The 16651-nt window shown below is 41.5% G+C and overlaps 1 protein-coding gene across 1 annotated transcript; it reads left to right on the top strand.

Moving 5' to 3' along the window:
• The first annotated feature begins 1483 nt into the window (after positions 1 to 1483).
• GCM1 (glial cells missing transcription factor 1) lies at positions 1484 to 15921 on the top strand. The gene is made up of 5 exons (XM_081189163.1): positions 1484 to 2061; positions 6195 to 6447; positions 7908 to 8020; positions 9852 to 9971; positions 14939 to 15921. The coding sequence occupies exons 1-5, from the start codon at positions 1960 to 1962 to the stop codon at positions 15668 to 15670; spliced, it is 1320 nt and encodes a 439-aa protein (XP_081045289.1). The 5' UTR covers positions 1484 to 1959; the 3' UTR covers positions 15671 to 15921.
• Positions 15922 to 16651: the final 730 nt, after the last annotated feature.

Below are 16651 nucleotides of genomic sequence, written 5' to 3'. Positions count from 1 at the left end.
CGTCTACTGTACAGAGGTAGGCACTCACAGCCATTATTCCACCTGCTTTTGCCTCTGGCCCCGTCCAGCACTAGGTTGCCCAGAACGTTGCCCATGAGACAATGATTCCTCAGGCAAAAGGTTCCCTACTCCATATCTGTTATCAATCATTTATTACCTACCTCTCACAGGGCAGGCCGATCCCAAAATCCAGCATTAAAACTAGTTAAAACCAGTTACAGTCATGGGAATAGGGTGGGTCCCTGAAAACACACATCTCAGGCGTCAAAGTCCTCAGTAAATAGATGGGTTTTCAGCCTCTTGAATATTTTAAGATGTCTATCGTTGCCTCTTAATCACCTCATCTCCAGAATTGATCTGTCTGACCCCTTAAGCCGTAAATCATAGGACTCGATTTTCAGATCCCCTCACCATCTTTGTCGCCCAAAGGTGAGTGAGAATATCAGAAGATCCCTGATGTGACTCAAGGCTGAGGACCTATCTAATCCAGCACTCTGTTCTAACAGTGACTCGTCAGATGGGAAGGTTGCCAGCGGAACCTGAGCAAGACATCGTTCTCCTCACCTTTGATGCCCTGAAACTGGTATTCAGGGGCATGATGCTTCTGACCATGGAGGTTGGTCACTAGTGCATTGGCCAGGCAGGTATGTGGCTGTCACTGCCAATAGCTTAGCCAAGCAGAAGTCTTTAGTTGACAAAGTGTCCCACTCAGGTGTCCTCGGTGGCTAGGAGTGCCTTTTTTACCAACTTTGGTTGGTTTGACAGCTGTGGCCATTCCTAGAAGAGGACAACTTGGCCATAGTTGTCCATGCATTGGATTACCACGGTGTGGTAGGCTGTTGGTTTGGAGGCTACAGCTGGTGCAGAACATACAGTGAACTTACTACCACCAGCATATAACATCCTGCTTGCAGGATTCACCTGGGCTGCAACTCTCCTACCAAGCCAAGTTGAATAATTTGGGACTAATATTGAAGGCCTTTTACAGCTTGGGACCAAGTTATTGCCCTATCTCTCATGTACCCAGTAGATTGCTGCAATATGCAAGACAGTTTTCCCTAAAAGATTCAAAGCCAGCTCAGGGCTTTTACTGTGGCTGCCGTTGTTCTGTGGAATAGCATTCCCATCACGATACGACAGATGCCCATTATCCAAACTTTCCTGAAGCAACTGAAGACTTTTATGTTGTCGTTCTGACAAGATTTCCCAGATGGGTAAACAGGACTTTACCACAAGTTTCTACATGTTAGGTTTTTAGTCTTAAGTATATTTGCTGTATTTGTGTTTTTAACCGTTTCTTAATAATCTTATATGTAAATTGCTTTGGAATGATTGCACAGAGTATCATTAATAAATCAATGAGTAATAATAACAACAATCATATTGAACTCGGTGGGGCTTACCTCCAGGTAAATGGAGTCACAATTTTCTTTGGAGACATTGAGGCCAGGCTGTGAAACACCCCAGTATGTGAAACATTTCCTCCACCCAGAGGAAATGAGTAAATAACTGTATTTTCTGTTGTTTAAATTCTTACGGTATATTTCTAGCACAGAGCAGAACAACAAGTGTCCTTTTATAGTGTGCTTTCTCTTGACTACAATGTGAAAGTTTAACTAGAACGAAACAGGTGTGCTTTGGCTCCATAAATTTTAGAACGAGGACAAGGAGTTGCATTTTGCTTTATCTCTGCTACAGACATCTCCAGAAGGCCACACTCTTGTCTCGAAGCTATACTTTCCATTATCGTTGCCGCTTGCAAAACTTTGGATGGAACAAGTTTTTCTAGCAAAAGAATACAGATTTTTATCTTTAATGGTGCTTGAGCAGCCTATCATTTGGCTTCAGGAAACAGCTTCCTGGTTCTAAACACTTGCGAGTTGAGTGGCTGCCAGACAGACAGCTTCAAAGGCTGGCAGTAGAGACTGCTGTTGCTAAGTCTAGGGAAGGGATTTGGAAATGCTGGGAGCTGCAGAGGATGTCAGCATGAAACAGGAAGCCTTGGGTTCTCAAAGTGGTGAGATGGTCAGCTGGGACATCAATGACATCAAGCTCCCCAAGGTAGGTATAGAGAATTCCAAGAGTATTGTAGAAATTGCAGCTACTCTAAAAACAATCATATTCTGTTATTATAATATATTATAATATATTATTGATCTGCTTACTTGATCATTCATTTGCATAATTCCATCAGTGTATGCACAACAGATAATACCTCTTTGCTGCCATTGTACTTTATAATTCCCTTGCAGTTGAAAACTCTTGAAACTCAAGTCAGAAGTTCAGCAGTATTAGCTCAGCCTGGATAGCTCAGTTGGTTATAGCATGGTTTTGATAATGCCAAGGCTGCAAGTTCAATCCCCGTGCGGGTCAGCTGCATATTCAGGGGGTTGGACTAGATGATAACAATATTACTTACTGTTTTTTCTTTCTTTACTATATTATTTATTTATTTAAGTCATTTGTACACTGCTAAATTATTTGTAACTCCAGGTGGCGTACATTTTTAAAAATCCACAGACAACAGGATGATGAAACAAAAAAAAATATCATAAAACCTGTGAAGTTTTTTTTAAAGATTATATCCATCTCAAAAAAGAAATTCAAGGTGACAAAGCGAAACAACAGCAATTCAATGTTTAAAAGTCATGGGTGGTCATCAACTAAGTTTTACTCAAAGTAGACCCATTGAAATGGATAGTCGTAGCATAGTCGTGTGCATTAGTTTTCATGGGTCTACTCTGAGTGAGTAAAATGTAGTTGCATGCCACCCAGTGTGCCACCCACTTTTACTTATTGCAACAGTAATTAAAAAAACACACACCCATGTTACTATGACAATTGTCAACAATGACGATTTCTGGAAACAGTCAAAAGGCAAACTGTGCTTTTAAAAAAAGGCGAGAAAAGGAAAGATTCATCAAAAGTTTTTGAAGATTCAAATTTTTGCCTGTTACCTAAAATGAAAGAGCAACAGGTCCTAATGGATTTTGGTGCTATAGGGTGGCTGCAACTGCCTTTCACTGAGTTGAATTCATTTGGTTAAAATGGGTTTGGCGGTAGCTTGAATGAGATTCCCACCAAAGGTTGGTCATTCAGCACATATATTGTGTTGCCTTCTTTGACCGCATCCCACCAGGACTTCTGGGCAGTGTGCAACCCTCACGGAGGTGCGTGAAAACGTACCACCCATAACTGCTCATAACTGAAATATTTTTTAATACGTCTTAGATATCTAAACATTGTCAAATAAAACATATATTATAACATTATTAGACTGTAATTAGAGCTAAATGTTAACAGGGTAACTTAAGATGAAGTTGCAACAGGAATTTGATAGGTGTTATTGGCAAATATGTTGTGAGGGTCTTAGTTCCGGGACCTCTGGACTTTGCAAAAGTTAAGAGCTTTTGCATCACGCTCATTCTAATGTGGGGAAAAAATAAATCCTGTGAAATAAAAAGTTAAGGAGAGTGAAGAAAGTGAAAAACCCATCGAGATGTTAAAACCTATAGGCTTTGTTTGGATCATGCCTTGTATAGAAAACAATCTTAGCTCTATAAGTAGACTTTGTTCAAATGATATCTTTGCTGTGGGAGTAATGATTGTTGCCTCCAAAGACATCTAGTGGTTTCTATGCAAAATTCTCATATTTATGGTAGATTCCAATCAGCTGTAGCACATGGAAGCTGGAGTGTTTCATTCATGTTTACAACCATCCATGTCACAGAAACCATAAATTTTCATATTGTCAACTTGTGGTTAGATAACAGTTGACAGTATCTAAGATCCAACCACTAGCAAGCCACAGTGCAGTGAATGGATATACAGGTATATATATTTTTCTAAGAATTTCTGTGTCAAAAGTTGCTCTACCCAGAACAGATATAGTGCTTGATCATTTCCCCTGAATTTAATTCTTTATTTGATTAGATTCCATACCCACTCTTTATCATACAGTCCCAGGTTGAGTGGCAACAATAAAAAATGAAATTATAAAATAGAAAAGCACAAAAAATTGAAAACACTTCCATATATAAAAACAATACAAATATTTTTTAAAAATTCCACGTTTAAAAATAGTTCTAGTACACCAGTGGAACTGGGGTAAAGCAAGTTGAAAAAATAATTTGTAATTTTTATGCAAGTGATCTTGAAAGGGAGAAAAACCACCAGAACTTGCATGCTATTTCTTTCCTTTTTTCTTCTTTCAAAAAAATCTTTCAAGAGTCAAACACACAGATATGAACGGGAAATGAATAATCAGTCCCCTCTGTGATGTGATCAGTTCAGCCCATTCATAAGAATGCACATTTGTCCCAAGGTGATATCTCTGATGTTATACATGTAACCTTCAGCACAAATCATGCATAATAATAATAATAATAATAATAATAATAATAATAATAATAATTATTTATTATTATTATTATTTATACCCCGCCCATCTGGCTGGGCTTCCCCAGCCACTCTGGGCGGCTTCCAAAAGAATATTAAAATACTATAATATGCAAATATCCACAAGAAAACAACAAGCATTGTTGCTCTCCATATCTGCCTGGGTTCTCCTGCTCTACAATACTTTGAAGATAGAGCGTGACTGCTCTCCTTTAGAATATGATCAGCTGTAGCACATCCCTATTGGAGGAAAACCATCAGTTTTGTCCCAAGAGACATCTTTGATGTTCTGGAATTAGGCTTTTGCTTCATGGCACAAATTGTTGAGTGTTATGCAAATGTGTACATCCAAACAGCAAGCATTGATATCAAAGCACATTCTTTCCCTCAAAGAATTATGGACACTGTAGTTTACCCCTCACAGAGTTACAATTCCCAGCAACCCTCAACAAACTACAGTGCCCAGAATTCTTTGATGGAAAGAATTATGCTTTAAAGGCAGAGTGTATATGCAGCCCTTATCTGCCTCAGTTATCCTCCTCCATGTTGTTCTAATTAAAATGATATGTACCTTCAGCCATTCATCAGCCCTGAATGTTTATAAAGTTTTATTAACATTAGGCAGAGACCCCCTATGTTATTTTAGACATCTTCTGAGGCTTTTTTTCTAATTTCAGCAAGTCTACCCAGACATATAATTTAGTGACCTACCTTCGTTTGAAAAGTTTAACTTACTGTGTCTGTCTTTGCATGATAATTATTTTATGTGTAATTGTTTTCTTTATAGTTTTGTGGGTTTCAGTGTTTCGTCTACAGTATTATTATGCACATCTCTTCAAGAGCGGTTTCATTGAGGAGTTTAGAAATATTTCCAAATTAATTACAGTGGTACCTTGGTTCTCAAACTTAACCCATTCCAAAAGTCTGTTCCAAAACCAAGGTGCACTTTCCCAATAGAAAGTAATGCAAAACAGATTAATCCGTTCCAGACTTTTAAAAACAACCCCTAAAACAGCAATTTAGCATGAATTTTACTATCTATCGAGACCATTGATCCATAAAATGAAAGCAGTAATCGAACTGTACTATAAAATAAATAAGACAGTATTGTAGATGATAAAAATTAAAAATAAATATTTTTCATACCTGCACTGATGATAGTGATTGTTTGGATGGGGGGGGGCTTTGATCCATTTCCGCAGTCACTCAATCAATCAATCAGTCAATCAATCAGTAGCTGAACTGGGTTCCAGACAGTCACAAAAACAAATTAACCAAAAAAGCCTCAAAAACAAAAACGCAAAATACCGGTAAATAGCAAAAACAAAAGTGCCAAACTTAATCCGTTCCGGAAGTCTGTTTGACTTCCAAAATGTCTGAAAACCAAGGTGTGGCTTCTGATTGGTGCAAGCACCCCGGTAACAATAGCCAACAGCCACATTGGAAGTTTGGCTTCCGAAAAACGCTTGAAATTGTAACACTTTCTTCCAGGTTTTTGGTTTTTCAGAGCCAAGGCTTTTGAGAACCAAGGTACCACTGTAAATAAATAAGGGTCATGCATGGCCATGTGGAATCTACCATGAAATATAGAAGTATATTCAGCCAGGTTAATATATTTCCTAGGGCAGAGGGGAGCAGATAATTGTTTCTGCAATAAATGTAAAGTAGACTTAATAATTGCAAACAAATAAGGCAGCTCTGTATTGCAGACTTGATTCATTGTCTTTGAATTGAGGAGGTGTGGTGGGGACTTGTTTCCTAGGTTTGAAACATCACATTCTTTGGGTTCCTTACAGGACGTGAAACAAACAGACTGGTTTCAGGAATGGCCAGATTCCTATGTAAAATGCATCTATAGCTCTGATGACAAAAATGCTCAGAGGCACCTAAGTAGCTGGGCAATGAGGAACACCAACAATCACAACTCGCGCATCTTAAAAAAGTCCTGCCTTGGAGTCGTCGTCTGCAGCAATGATTGCTCAACTTCAGATGGGGGAAAGATGTATCTGAGGCCGGCTATATGTGACAAGGCCAGGCAAAAACAGCAAAGTAAGTATGCCTCTTTGACTCCTTAGACTCCTCTTTAGACTCCTTGCAGTTAAATTTGGGTTTCCGCTGCCACAGAAAAAAATCTACAGTTGTACCTCAGGTTACATATCCTTCAGGTTACAGACTCCGCTAACCCAGAAATAGTGCTTCAGGTTAAGAACTTTGCTTCAGGATGAGAACAGAAATCATGCTCCAGCGGCACGGCAGCAGCAGGAGGCCCCATTAGCTAAAGTGATGCTTCAGGTTAAGAACAGTTTCAGGTTAAGAACGGACCTCCGGAATGAATTAAGTACTTATCCCGAGGTACCACTGTACTGGGTAATCCTGGTTCAGAACCTGACTTGCATTAGACTAGTACATCTCCAGTCACATGTTGGAAGTATCATGTAATTGTAGGGATGGACGAATATGGCCATTTTTGTTTCTTTCTCCTTTTTCCAGTGCACATTTCCCCTAATAAACACATTTTGCAAGTGATTTTCTTTCACGAATGGATGCATTTTTAAAAGTACATGTTCCCCTTATATAATATATGTGCATTTTTTAAAAAAAAAGTACACTGAGTTTACTTTAAAGTAAGTGAGCCTAGTTTACAAGCTGATCCTGAGTATTCTTACTTGAACATGAGCCCCGTGTAATTCAGTAAAACAGATCTGCAGGTGTGAACAGAATAGAATTTGCACTTGGAAGGTAAGGATTAGGACAAAGATTAGGACAATCATGGAAGAAAGATTGTGACACTCACAGAAGATAAATTAATTTCCGGAAGTCTTAATTATTTGATGAAGTTTTGGGGAGAATATTCATATAATCTTCTAAATGGAAACTTTCCCAAAAGAATGCAATTTATTTGGGGCAGAAAATGAATTAGTTCCACTAATGATAATATTGTATCTATATCTAATGATAAGGATCATATATTGGTCCTTTACTGAGGAATACCAAAATTATTCAGGCTAAGTGAACATGTATATATTTTTGATGGTGTAATAGCAAACATAAGAACTTATAGTCTAAGGTTATGAGCACACTCAGAAAATCTCAATAAAATCAAATGGGACTATTTCAAGTAGAGGTAAGTAAGCTTGATCAATATATTATACTACAATTTGAAGCTGAGAATCCTACAGCACAATCTAATTTCTACACAGAAATATGTTCCATTGAGTTCAATGGGACTTATTTCCAGGTAAGGGGACATAGGTTCACAGCCTTAGACAGGTTTGGGTTTTGGGTTTCATTTGTGCCTACAGCACATTTCATTTTCCAAAGATATTTTACCTGGACACAAGTCCCATTGCTTTTATTGGAAGTCACCTTTGCTACAAACAGAGACATCTGCTGTCAATAACCCAACATGAAAAGAGTATATTGTACCCTACACAATGAACCTCTAACATGACATAATCTTAAAACTAAGTTAATTTAAAATAAAATATTTAATGGTACACTTGTTTCAGGAAAATCATGTCCCAACTGCTATGGGCCCTTGAAGCTTATTCCCTGCCGAGGTCATGGTGGATACCCTGTAACAAACTTCTGGAGACATGAAGGACCATTCATATTTTTTCAGGTTGGTAACAGTATCTGATTTATTCAAGGCAAGCCTGCTGTTATAGCTGAACTGTGCTTGGAAGATGAGCAAACCAGGAAATGTTTCACACTGAGCCAAAGAGAGTATTTAAATTGTTAGTGAGGTATGACACCTCAGGTAAGGGGATCCACAAAAGTTAACCAGTTGGCCATGCTTATACATAAAAACAAGCTTTTTTTCCAGCTGGAACTCTCTGGAACTCAGTTCCGGCACCTCTTAAGTGGGCGCTATTGCCATTCTAAAAAAATAGGGAGGTGTTCAGGATGAGTTCCAACACCTCTAGAAAAATAGCATTGCATAAAAACAACCATTTTAAACTATACCAACTGCAAAGGAACTAAGAAAGAGAAACATGAAAATAGTAGGCACATAGAACATTTCAGCTGAATCCAGGAAAACATCTGCCTCGGTTTTTTGAACCAGATGGTCAAGTCCATAGCACATGTCACAATTCCATTACTTACACATTTACTCGGAAGTAAGTCCCACTGGGTTCAATGGTGTTTACTCTTAAATAAATAAAATAACAACAACCACTATTAGAATTATTAGTATTATTATTATTTTGTATCCCACCCATCTGACTGGGTTGCCCCAGCCACTCTGGGCAGCTTCCAACAGAATATAAGAAAACGTAACAAAACATCAAACATTAAAAGCTTTCCAATACAGTCGTACCTTGGAAGTCGAACGCAATCCGTTCCAGAAGTCTGTTCGACTTCCAAAACATTTGGAAAACCAAAGTGTGGGTTCTGATTGGCTGCTGGAAGCTCCTGCAGCCAATCAGAAACCGCAGAAGCCCAGTTGGACGTTTGGCTTCCAAAAATAGTTTGTAAACCGGAACAGTCACTTCTGGGTTTGTGGCATTCGGGAGCCAAAACGTTCAAGAATTAAGCTGTTTGAAAACCAAGACACGACTGTACAGGGCTGCCTTCAGATATCTACAGAAGGTCATATAATTGTTTATGTCCTTGACAGCTGATGGGAGGGTGTTCCATAGCATGGGCATGACTACTGAGAAGGCCCTCTGCCTGGTTCCCTGCAACTTCACTTCTCACAATGAAGGAACTGTCAGAAAGCCCTTGGAGCTGGACCTCACTGTCCAAGCTGAACAATGGAGGTGGAGATGCTCCTTTAGGTACACAGGGCCGAGGTTGTTTAGGGCTTTAAAGGTCAACACCATGGCATGCAGAGCACTGCAGTCACAAATAGGCAAAAATGAGCTATTGGTATGAGCCTTGGTATATGAATGTAGAAGACAACTAAACATCCACATGGGAATCATCATGGAAATCATGGTAGCATTTTCCTCCAAGATAGAATTTCAAAAAGTTATGTCAGAATTCAGTCACATAACCTTTCGGGGAAAATAGGAGTAAAAAATAGAATTAGAAATAGAAATAGAAATAGAAAACTCAGATTATCATTCCTGTGTCTTTATAGATGACCAGGCTCTTAATTTTGACTAAGTATAAAGTTGTTTTATTGTGGTCAATGACCAGTTTCAGGATAAAATCACCAATTTTGACTAGTCTATGAAGCCAGATTTCCCCTGCAGAATAACCTATTCTATACATGGATCTTTTGAGATGGTTTTGCCATTTCAGCAAATTTGGCCACCCACTTCCATTTAAATTGAAACTTTAAACTAAAATGTAACGAGTTGCCTGAAGAAAGCCTATGCTATGCTATACATCCAACGAGACAGGGAAGCCATTTTGGATTTTACACCCCTTGTCTAGCGAGCATTGTGTTGAAAACTACCTTGTGGTTTTATGCCCCTATGCCTTCTTCACTTGCTTTTATAAAGTCAAAGGGGGCTCACGATCATCCAAGGCCGGAAACAAAATCGGAAGCCGAAGCGAGACGATCGATACAAAAAGCACACGCCCCAAGTTCTCCGAGACTTAAACGGAGCAGAGATGCTGAGGTAAACGCTTGTTTTTTTAACTAGCAGCAAAATGTCTGCCATTATGGCAGGTGGCTTGAAGGAGGGTAACGAGGACTGCAAGAACCCCTGCGCTGTGCAGTGTATCAACTGAGGGACCTCTATCAATGAGGGCTAGGCAGGTTTCTCCCTCACTGTAGCAGTGTACTCCCAACTGCAGTGGTGTACAGTGGTACCTCATGTTAAGAATTTAATTCATTCCAAAGGTCCGTTCTTAACATGAAACTGTTCTTAACCAGAGGTACCACTTTAGCTAATGGGGCCTCCCGCTGCCGCCGCATTATTTTTGTTCTCATCCTGAAGCAAAGTTCTTAACCCGAGGTACTATTTCTGGGTTAGCGGAGTCTGTAACCTGAAGTGTCTGTAATCCAAGGTACCACTGTACTATTCTCTCATCTGAGTGAATAGCAACCATTCAATCATATGGAAAATAGTAATTTGGGGATACCATGGGGTAGAGTGGGGGCTCTCTACCCCTGGTGACTCTTCACCTGTCCTGGGTTCTGTTTTCATGGTCACACTGGAAAGTTGTTGAAGATATGGATATATGTTGGGATACTGGGTTTTATTCTTTACTGTATAATAAAAAGCCAGTATCCTGCATATATCTGCATTTTCAATCTGACTTCAGGTTTCATTATTACCGTATTTTTCCATGTATAAAATGACCTTTTTCCCCTGAATTTTTTTGTGATAAATTGAGGGTCGTCTTATACACGGGTTAATATGCTAAGTAAGCGAGGGCTGGTGCTGTGGTGGTAGCAGGGAAATGTTGGAAAGGAGGCTGCTTACCCGCTCTTCCCGGCTTAGGAAGAGTAGTTGGTGAGCGTCAGTATGCGGTGTATTACGGTACCAGTTCCGTCAGCCAGAGTGGGGGATCATCAAAAAACTGCCCAACAGCTCAGCGAACTTACAAAAGAAGCTCAACAACTGTTGAGGGCTCCAAAAAATAGGGGTCGTCTGATACATGGGGTCATGTTATACACGGAAAAATACGGTACTTCACTTTTGGGGGTCTTATATGAGTACAGACAGTGCGAGAGCTGTGAACCATCGTGTGCACGGTGCTTGACAGAGTAGAGGACAACAGTTCCCTGCCCCAAGGGGCTTACACTCTAAATTCAGACACTGGAGGAACAACGGAGGAAGAGAAGGGATTGGGCAAACAGAGTAGCAATACAGTAGGGGCAGGGAAAGCTGTGGCCCTCCAGATTTTGGTGGTCACCTCCACAACACTCTTGGACAACTTTTAACAGGAATGGAGAATCTTGGGCACTATAGTTTGTTGCATGCGCTGGGAGTTGTATGTCTAGGAAGCAGCACCCTTAAACTGCACCCACGACTGTTTCGGTGGTATAAGAGTGCTTTAAAGATATGCCGCAACCCTACCACTTCCATCATCCCTGACCATGAATGATGCTGATTGGGGGATCTAGACTCCAACAACATACGGAGGGCACCAGCTTGGGGAAGGCTGACCTACTGTAACTAAGCGTCTAACTAAGCCTACTTGGCTTTTCAGTGACACATGCTTAGGCGTAGCTACAGGCTGGGTATGAGAATTCGGTTTTGTGAAAATGGTGCGTCATTTTCAATGCCTTGACAAACAGATATCCGTATCAATATAGATATGTTGCCTGCAGGTTTTAAATTATTTTACCTAACTTCAGTCCCGTTGATCTATATTTATGTTAATTTCAATGGGGTTTTACTGCACTTTAATGCACCTGCAGCAAGTTGAGTGATCTCTCTGACTTCTACCAGTAAATGCTGTCAAAGTGAGAGAATACTGACTTCCGATGTGGAGCAACTTAGGAAAGGGAGTGGGGGAAATCACCCCTAAATTATGCACAAGGAAGGAGACTACCCTAGTATGTTCCATGACCTAAAAAAAAGAACAGGCTAAAATTAGATGGATTTTCAACATTTTCCTTGGAGTGTCACATTACTTTTTAACTTAGAAAGGGATGGGCTCTAAAGAATTTGCCACTAGCAAAATGTCTTCACAAAGTCCCCATACAGCAGAAGCGTGTTTTGCTATGTCTTATTTCTGCAAGCGGTAATTTACTACTAATTATCAAAATACCCTGATATGGAATAATAATAATAATAATAATAATAATAATAATAATAATAATAATAATTAGCCGCAAGTCTCTTATCAGTGGCCCAATGTGTGTGTTTTTTTGGGGGGTGGAGGATTAAACTCCCCCCAGTTATAATCCTACAGCTGTGGTGTTCAAAGCAAATTCATTGTTCTGTGCCCAAGAGAGGTGTTTAGCAAATGACTGGTGTTTGTTCAAACCATATAGGCAAACGCTATGCCTTTGCAGACTGCCTTAAAATGTGGAGAACTGAAGATGTGAAAAATGAGAAAAATGAGAAAAATGAGAAAAATGAGAAAGACTGAAATTGATAGGCTTGGCCATCCCTAATCCAGACACAGGTTGCTAGCCGCAGTGAGACGTTTGTCTCTTTTCATACATAGGTCAAACCACATGCAGGCAAAATAACTTTGATTTATGCAGTTGTAAAATATATGTTCTGATGAGGGGGTGCAATCCTTTTTAGATTAGAGAACTGTTTGGCTCCCTGGGTTTCTCTGGGTTACATTGCATAGCTGCTGGAGCGGAAGGAACAGACCTGGAATCTCTGGGTCACTTGTGACAATACACTGGCAAAAGCAATACACTTCGCAAAAGCAGCTGTTCATGCAAGTGATTTGTAGTGTAACATTGGAGTAATTAATTCATAAAAAAAGATTGGCCCCTTTCTTCTGCAAACTGGAAAATCACAACATTGCAATTTTCCAGTTCATGGAAGAAGAGCTGTCGGTTGTATGAGCAGCACTGTAGAATTTGTGGTGATGCTACATCATATTTATTGTTTAATTCCCTCTATTAGCAATGTTTTGGGGGTGAGTGCTGATTCAGCACCACCCACACATGAGGCAGGAGCATCAGCAGGCTTAGGAAAACCCCAAGGTTTGCAGAAACCCCAAAAACCTTCAGAAAAAATATCCAGAAAGGTCTGAGCATTCTCAGTCACTAGCCAAGGAATGCTATCTGGTGGGGGGAGGGAGGAGAGGGGATGCAATGGAGTATTCTGTAAGAGGGCTTGGCTGGCTGGTAGAACCCTGAACTGGAGCACTTTGCCCATTTGGTTGGTGCTCCTACCTGTCTCTATTATTTGTGCCTGCGGCAGTGAAGCTGAACTTGTGCGACGGTTCAGAATATCCAGTTGTTCAAGGAAGGAAATCATTTTCAGTCTAGTTTCTGTGAGGGAAGGGAGAGTTGTCAGTTTGGCTGGGATTAAAAACTCTCACACAGAGGATGAACAAGGACCACTGTAGGGAAGATAACGAAGGAAGAGCCCAGAGGAAGGGAAACTGAATGAAAGGTACTAAGGGGGAGGGGGATGAAGGAAAGATAAATGAGAATGAAGCTTAAGAAAAGGGATTGAAGGCAAGGAAGAACTAATAAAATAGAGAGGTGACGCTGGATAAACATAGCTGTGTTAAAAGTGAGAAGGGGCTGCATGGTTTGGTTGGAGAGAAAACAGAGTGCTAGAAGAACTGGTCAACTGTCCCAGCTACTAAGTGACAGTTGAGCAAAGTAGGCAGTGGCCTGAGGAAACAAATATTCAGTAGAGACATGAAATTAAATACAGTGGTGCCCCACAAGACGAATGCCTCGCAAGACGGAAAACCCGCTAGACGAAAGGGTTTTCCGTTTTGGAGGTGCTTCGCAAAACGAATTTCCTATGGGCTTGCTTCACAAGACGAAAATGTCTTGCGAGTTCCTGCGGGGTTTTTTTTCTCCCCCCCTTTTCCCCCAAGCCGCTAAGCTGCTTAACAGCTGATCCGCTAAGCCGCTTATCAACTGATCCGCTAAGCTGCTTATCAGCTGATCCGCTAAGCTGCTTATCAGCTGATCCGCTAAGCCGCTTATCAGCTGATCCGCTAAGCCGCTAAACTGCTTATCAGCTGATCCGCTAAGCCCGCTAAGCCACTAATAGTGCTAATCCGCTAAGCCGCTAATGGGCTTGCTTCGCAAGACGAAAAAACCGCAAGACGAAGAGACTCGCGGAACGGATTCTTTTCATCTTGTGAGGCACCACTGTAAAAGAGGGACCAAGTAGAAGTGGAGCAAAATTCCCATAGATGAAGACGGGGTGAGGAACTAGTGGCCCTACAGATGTTGTTGAATTACATTATCCCTGACTGGGGATATTGACTGGGGTTGATGGCATTCTTGTCTAAACATCTGGAGAGCTACTGCTTACTTTGCTCAGGTTCCCCATCCTTGGCCTAAGAGATAGGAGGAGCTGTGCACCGTTTGCAAGATTGAGAACCATAAGGTTTGCGAGAGAGAAAAGCATAAGGACATAGGAACAGGACTGGCCCACCCCTGAGGCTCGGTGAGGCAGTTGTCTCGGGTGGCAGGTTGAGGCCAGCTGTGAGGGGTCACAGATCCAGGCCTCTGAGGAGCACACAGCGTGCTACCTCCTGCATTTCTTACCTGTCTCCTCTGCTCCCACCTCCCCAATTCCATTTGCTCCTCTCCGGACTCCTTTTTTCTTCCCCACCACCTTCAGTGCACCAGGGCTTCCCTGGGCTGCCTCTGGTCCCCTCAGGTGGAGGTGGAAGAGTGCGGGTAGAGAAGGAAGTAGCAGGGGGAACACCATTTTCTACTTTGCCTCAAGCAGTAGAATATCCTGGGGTGGCCCTGCATAGGCATGTCAGGCTAAGAGAAGTCTGCTACTTTGTGACCTGGCAACCTTAAGGGGGCAAAAAGGGAAAACAATGTGGATGAATTTCACATACAGAGTTGAACAACCGAGCTAAAGTCCTTTAGCTGCAGCCTTCTAGTTCAATAGTATCAATCTGAGAAATTAAGAGGGCTTTTTGTTTGGCTGCATGATATTATGATGCATTTTTCTCTCTTAAGTCCCTGACAGGTGAGAAGCCAAACCAGGACACTTTGCCATTAATAGTCTCCAAACAGGAAGACCTTATGTCACAAAGTACCTTCTTGGGACAAGAGCAGGTGTTGAACGATTGCTTGTCTCTTGCCAAAGGGTACAGTTCAAGAAAATCCTCTTATCTAATAGAGCACACTCCGGACGTAGACTGCAGCAAATACCTGGACAGGTGCAAACAGATCAGAAGCAGAGAATATAGCTACAGAGGCCCAGCTGAACCCTCAGTATTTGCATATTCTGAATACAGAGAGCAACAAACCTGGAATAAGACTGTGGGCCTGGGAAGAAACCCATTAGCAGAGAAATACTGCAGTGGCTCTCCGACAGCCCTGGCGGGTCTACACTGTGAAACCCTGGCTTCCATAAGTGCGGTTGATGCAGGCATCCCGCATGCTCCAACCAAGTGGGACCTGATGGCAAAAGTTGGCTACCAGTCCTTCAGATCTAACGTAGGTACATTCGGAGGAGAAGGCATGTACGAAGGAAAGCCACACCTGCATTATAACAGCAACCACGCTCCTTCCTCCTGCTGCCCGATCTCTCCAGAGGAGCCCTGCCTCATTGCAGATGCTGCCCATCACTATTACCAGAGCTCCTTGCCCCTGAAAGGAAATGAGTGGCACTTTGAAGAAGAAAGGAAATACACAAATCTGGACCACTGCAACAATGAGATGTTTTTTAACTTCTTCCCTTTGTGATGACACTGACACCTTTCCGTTGTCGCTCACCTCCTCTGTATCTCTTGGCAGTGCCACGGATTGTCTGCTATCCTGAACCTCGGGTGGTTACTTATGCTTTTTTGTTGTTGTTTAGTCGTTTAGTCGTGTCCGGCTCTTCGTGACCCCATGGACCAGAGCACACCAGGCACTCCTGTCTTCCACTGCCTCCCGCAGTTTGGTCAAACTCATGCTTATAGTTGAGGCAAATAAAGTTGCTGATGTTGTAGTGCTGTTCCCCTCACTTTATAGAAAAGAAGGCGGACTGAATTTGTCACATCAGAGAATAGGTTCCCTTTCCTAAAGAGGAAACCTTTTCTCCAAAGGTTGTACAACAGTGCATAGGCACATTCATGTTATAAGATGCATAACACACTCATAGAGAGTTGCTCTTCTGTATACATTGGCTCTTCAGGTCCTTTTCAGTGGTTCATGTACTGGAGGGAAGGACCAGTGAAGTCCCTCGCTTACATTCCTCTCTTGGGTGCAATGTTTTGCATGGTTTCAGCGCATTGGGTCAGCTACTGAAAAATGCCGACTGCAGCTTGTAAACAGAGCCATGTAAACCAGTACAATTGTCCTTATTTTGCCCTGAGCGATGATCTTAAAAGTCCTAACCTGGCAACACACTTTACTAAAATAGATATTCTTGCTTCTCAATAATATGCACAGAAAGCACAACTACGCTGCGCTAACAAATGCAATATGACCTTAAATCAGTTTGAATATATGGAGTGAATGCCTAGACATGTCTACTGATATGTTAGTCCCATACTTCAGTCCAAAGAGATTTATGGCCAGGACAGTGAGTACAGTGGTACCTCGGGTTAAGTACTTAATTTGTTCCGCAGGCCCGTTCTTAACCTGAAACTGTTCTTAACCTGAAGCACCACTTTAGCTAATGGGGCCTCCTGCTGCTGCCACGCTGCCGGAGCACAATTTCTGTTCTCATCCTGAAGCAAA

This window comes from Podarcis bocagei, assembly GCF_964188305.1.
Source record: "Podarcis bocagei genome assembly, chromosome: 3".
NCBI lineage: Eukaryota > Metazoa > Chordata > Lepidosauria > Squamata > Lacertidae > Podarcis > Podarcis bocagei.
Note: the sequence above shows the minus strand (reverse complement) of the source record. Positions and strands in the feature narration are given on the sequence as shown.

Bases quoted from the DNA above. Each gene is read 5' to 3' on its own strand.
- GCM1 (XM_081189163.1), top strand. From the start codon at position 1,960: ATGCTGGGAGCTGCAGAGGATGTCAGCATGAAACAGGAAGCCTTGGGT. The intron at 8,021-9,851 runs GTTGGTAACAGT...GCTTTTATAAAG, and splicing joins GACCATTCATATTTTTTCAG to TCAAAGGGGGCTCACGATCA. The intron at 9,972-14,938 runs GTAAACGCTTGT...TTCTCTCTTAAG, and splicing joins AACGGAGCAGAGATGCTGAG to TCCCTGACAGGTGAGAAGCC.